Raw genomic sequence first — 5,708 nt, 5'->3', positions numbered from 1 at the left:
ACATACTGCCGTTTTCCCACTATGGTGATAATGGGCTAACCCTCTGAACTGTAGGCAACTATAGGCAACTATTATTTTTCATAATAATTGCTGTGGTCATGGTATCTCTTCACAACAATAAAACTCTAACTAGGATGGTTATAATTTCAACTAAAACAGTTGAACTGTATATCATTAGTTAAATTAATAAATCAATAGATAAACTTATTTTACAAATGAAAGTTTTGCTTATTATATATGTGAAGTGAGTGTGGTTTTGAGTAGTGTGATGCACTGAAATGTTACTTTTACAAAGGATGCTGTCATCTTTACATGACAGCTACAACCATCTGTAATGGGGTCTGGCCTGCAGGCATACACACAGACAGAATACTGTATAAATGATAAATAAATAAAGATAAAAAAAAGAGATAATTCCTTAGCTTTACCTTGGTTTCAGTTCTGAATTATCACATTTATGATTACAACCTTATACTGGCCACTGACATTTTTTTACTCAATGCTATCTAATAAGACCAGAGCATCATATGGGATACTCAAGACTTATACAACTGAGCTATATACTTAGCCTGTGATAAAAAACAATATAATTTATAAGAATTGATTAACAATCATTTGCCTATTATCTAAGATATATTTTAGATAGTAACATCAGGATCTTTATGTTTCACAAAACCTTAACTATTTACTTTCTGATTTTTTGTAAATAAAACAAAACAGGACCATTTAGTGACTTAATTTTACATTTAAAGTGAAGTTTTATGTAGTTATTTCATGTTTATGTTTATATGGTTTTGGAGATGGAATCTTGCTATATATTCCAGATTTTCTCTGAAAATTGTAGCATTATATAGAAAACCATCACCTTGCAATCTTTCTACCTTATCCTTCTTCCTGCTGTGAGTACAGGTATGTGTGCCCACAAAGAGTCAGATATGATTTAAATAAGTTGAACAGAGTAAATTGCAATTTTGATGGCACATTGGTAGATACCAATAAGCAGCCCCTTAGCAATGAACAGATAACTTAAGAACCCGATTTTAATCATACATGATTTGGGAGAAAATATAAACCAAAGTGAGAAGGTAGATTTTCATCACACCCAGCATTCCTCTTATACAGCCCATTGAAGGTTTCAAATAGATCTATAAATCAACTTCATTTGCAAAACCAGTTCCAGAGCAATCCCCACCTCTGATGCTTGGTGTTTGTAGAAATAGACAATGTATACATGTAATCTCCCTCATATCATGCAACATTTCCTGAACTTGGTAATATATATGACAGGAATATCCATTCTTTGTTTTAATTTACATATATATTCAACTTATTATGCTTTGAAGTAATGATACCTTAATCTGAACATCTTTCCTTCCTAAATTCAAAAGCACTAATGATTATGGCAGACATTTCATTATTCTCTCAAGTACAATGATATTCTTTTTTTAAAAAAATCTTTTTTTAAGTTTTTATTGATTCATGCATCCCAATACCATTTTTCTCATTGTCCCCTAAACTCTGGCATCTGCTTTTGTGAACCCCCCCCCAAAAAAAAACAACAAAATGTAAAATTAAAACAAAACCAAAACAAACAAACAAGCATCTGGACATGGAAGCTGTAATATTGCCTAGTAAGTCACAGTATACACTTTAATCCACACATCTTTACCTGTAAGTGTTCTTTGCAATGGATCATTGGCTCAAGGCCTCTGGCTTCTGTGACCCTATCAATACTGGACCCTCAATGGGTCTTATTCTAGATATCCTCATGTTGTCTGGTGTCATGGAGATCTAGTAGCTTTGCATTTGCAGATCTGTCCCCTTCACATACTCCAACAGTTCAAAGATTAGGTATATATTGGGTGGACTAACTCATTGCCCTGTTCTGGACCAGGACAGCAGCTGCTTTAAAAAAATATCATGTTTTTTATGTAATCAAAAGTGATCAGAAAAAAATAAATGATAGCTTAATAAAGTGTTTATCTAATTATTCTTTAGAATACTTGGGAATATCAGGGTAAAAACCTCAATGATCAGAGAAGCATCAGAAAAGTAACCAATGACCACCCCTCGCTCTCATCCTTGATCAAAAGGGGCCAAGACTCTCTCCAAGCCTTGCCCTACTATTTCTCTATCTGTGTGTCTCTTCAGTCCCTATCTGTCCTTGGTCCTCCAAAAGTTCTATGGCTATTTTTTGGTCAGCTGGTAGCTAGCTACACCCTCTGATTCAAAGCAGACTTTACTGGCAGTCTCAGAGGTGTCAGAATGCAATCAAAATAACCCCCAGCAATTTAACCATTCCTATTTTACACAAATGAACTAGGGAAACAGAATTGTTTAGTAACTTGTCTATCTAGCAACATACCCTTTATTCTTATTATGATGAGTGTAAAATAATCATTGGCCTCATTAATATTTTGTTATATTTAATGACTGAGCAGCATACTTACTTTAAATATTTTAGATATTTAGTTAGGGTATATAGTAGTTTGAATGAGAATGGTCCTCATAGGATCATATGTTTGTATACTTAGTCCCCATTTAGTAGAACTCTTTTGAAGGGATTAGGGGAAATGGTCTTGATGGAGTAGTTGTTGTCTTTCTTGAAGAGCTCTGTTAATGGGTGTGGACCTGGGAGTTTCAAAAAAAACAATCCAGGTCCTGCCTTGCCTGCAACTTGTGGATTAGATGTGATCTCTAAGATATTGCTCTGGCCCATGACTGCCTCCCAAGTGTTCTCTATCATGTTGTGCTTGAACTAACCAGTGCTCTGAAAGTATAACAAGTCCCCAGTAAAATGCCTTCACTTTACAAAGTATCTTGATCATGGTTGTTCATCACAGCAAAAGAACAAACACTAACTAAGACAAAATTAAACATGGCAAAAGTGATTCCGGAGGATGGGAATGCTGATTCAGGACAGAGTGCTTACTCAGGCGCAGAGTTCATTTTGTGAGTTTGATTCTGGTCATTGAAAATAAATGCAGTAAAAAAAAATTTCTAAAAACTGCTTTGGATAATCTCACAAGAGATGATACATTACATACATTTCCACATTTTTGAAAACTTTGAAATAAGTGTAAGAAGATTTTAAAGGAACCCTATGGAATATGACTGTACAGTATTCACAAACAGAGCAAAAAGTAACCAAAATAAAGGATTTCCCTTATGAGATGAAGGTCAATGAGATATGGGAGTTCAATATTGGCATAAGTATGAAAGATGTACCAATCCCTAAGAGAAGGTCATACCTGATTCCCTTAGGACATAAAGATATATCATGGACTAGCATGCAGAAGAAATCACCTCCTTTCAATTTTATGACTGGTTTCTGTGCTCTGGAAATAGACTGAGGAAGATTCTACTGTGTGCTAACAGGCAAGTGCAGAGAAATACATAAAATAGGAGTAGAATACATAAAATCTTCTGTTTTATCCAATGCGAAGAGTGAACCCAGGTAAAGTGACTTACTTTTTATCTAGTGATTCAGATGATTAAAGGTTTACATTACACTTTATGAGCCGCATTTCAGAAAGACTTCCAAGAAATATGACAAAAGATTTTTGTCTTCTCAGATTTTTAGAATCCAAGAAACACTAAATCTTGTCTTTAGATATTATTCTTTGACATAACACAGCCCTGTCATTATGACAAATTAATATTTAAATTTTTTGCTTCAATTTCTTAAGATTATCTAAACTTTTCATGGGATAGTTTAAAGTGATAAAAAAGAAGTCTATGCTCTCTGTCAAGTTCTTGGCCTCTTTTCATTAACTATATATATACATATTTAATTAAATATAAATAAATAAAATATATGTGTGTGAACATATGTGTGTATATATATGCACAATTGATCCGTCTATATGTTATTTCAATGGATGTTATGAAATTTATGCCAATGTCAAACTTTTATGTAAGAAATTTCTAGTATCCTGAAATCTGGAGCAACTCATATATGATTTACAACTTGTATTGAACAATTTATTCATTATGAGATGCCCAACATGTAGCTAAGTCACATAGGCCTCCCTTCCACATGAACTGGCTTTTTTGTGTTTGAAGCAAACACAACATAAATAAAATGAGAAGACAATAGTAAAATGTAATCAGTTCTCACTCAATTCTATAGCAAGGTTTTATTAAGTATTATTAACATGCTGAACTCTGAGTATCCAGAACTTAATTATATTTTATGACTGAATCATTCTGCTATTTGGTTAGCATCTCTTGACTTTGCCTCCCATAGACTATAGCAACCCTGTGGGTGATTTCCAGGCACTCCCAGCATAAGTGACAGATGTATGAGAGAACAAGCATTTGTAAATTCTCTCTGATACTTCCACTGTTTCTGTTGTATCTTCACAGATTCTGTTAGAGAAGAATGGTTCTGACAAATGGCTCTTTGGTAAAGGAATTCATTCTCTTGGGGTTAACAGACAACCCTGACCTGCAAATACCCCTGTTCTTTGTTTTTCTAGTAATGTATTTGATAACTGCCTTGGGAAATTTGACCTTGATCATTCTAATTGTGCTGAACCCTCACCTTCATACCCCCATGTACTTTTTCCTCTTTAACTTGTCTTTCATAGACCTCTGCTATTCTTCCGTTGTTACACCCAAAATGCTGATGAACTTTGTACTAAAGAAGAATATTATCGGTTTTGCAGGATGTATGACTCAACTCTACTTCTTTTGTTTTTTTGTCATCTCTGAATGTTATGTCCTTACAGCAATGGCCTATGATCGCTATGTGGCTATTTGCAATCCACTCATGTATAATGTTGCCATGTCCCCAAAGGTCTGTTCCTATCTTATGCTTGGTTCATACTTGATGGGGATTTTTGGTGCCATGATCCACACTGGATGCATCCTGAGACTGACCTTCTGTGCTGGAAACATCATCAACCACTACTTCTGTGACCTCTTGCCTTTGATGAAGCTCTCCTGCACTAGCACCTATGTCAATGAGATAGAGATTTTCATTGTAGGGGGGAAAGATATCACTGTACCTAGTATTGTAATCTTTATATCTTATGGCTTTATCCTTTTTAGTATCCTCCAGATAAGGTCCACTGCAGGAAGATCCAAAGCCTTCAGCACCTGCAGTTCCCACATAATTGCTGTTTCCCTATTTTTTGGATCATGTGCATTTATGTACCTAAAACCCTCCTCGGTTGGATCTTTGGATGAAGGAAAAGTATCATCTGTCTTCTATAACATTGTGGTCCCCATGATGAATCCTTTAATCTATAGCTTGAGAAACAAAGATGTTAAAGTTGCCCTTAGCAAAACTCTAAACAGGAGAAAGTTTTGATAAGAAACTTAATGTCTTGGTGACAAAGAGTCACAAATCCATGATTTTCTAGGTGTGGTGCCTGCTTCATTATTTCACATCTTCATTGTACTGGGGTAATTTATATTTTCCTTTTTCAGCATGATGTTGGAGAATGGTGTTTTATTATGTCTCTTTGAAATGGCTGATTCCATATTCAGTGCTTTCTCCGTCGACTAAATATAACTATCAAAATCATCTTTTGTCATATAAGTCATATGCATATTGTAAAGATATACTATCACAGCTTGGTGGTGGTGGTGGTGGTGGTGGTGGTGGTGGTGGTGTGTGTGTGTGTGTGTGTGTGTGTGTGTGTGTGTGCATGATGGGCAAAAATCTAGAGTTTAATGAGAATAGTAGTCCTTAGACTAAA

General features: G+C 35.0%; 1 protein-coding gene across 1 annotated transcript; it reads left to right on the top strand.

The window, feature by feature from the left end:
* The first annotated feature begins 3,110 nt into the window (after positions 1-3,110).
* LOC119809610 (olfactory receptor 8B3-like) lies at positions 3,111-5,317 on the top strand. Its single transcript, XM_038322537.1, has 2 exons — positions 3,111-3,121; positions 4,381-5,317. The coding sequence occupies exons 1-2, from the start codon at positions 3,111-3,113 to the stop codon at positions 5,315-5,317; spliced, it is 948 nt and encodes a 315-aa protein (XP_038178465.1).
* Positions 5,318-5,708: the final 391 nt, after the last annotated feature.

Source organism: Arvicola amphibius, chromosome 3 (genome assembly GCF_903992535.2).
Source record: "Arvicola amphibius chromosome 3, mArvAmp1.2, whole genome shotgun sequence".
In the NCBI taxonomy this organism is placed as follows: domain Eukaryota; kingdom Metazoa; phylum Chordata; class Mammalia; order Rodentia; family Cricetidae; genus Arvicola; species Arvicola amphibius.
Note: the sequence above shows the minus strand (reverse complement) of the source record. Positions and strands in the feature narration are given on the sequence as shown.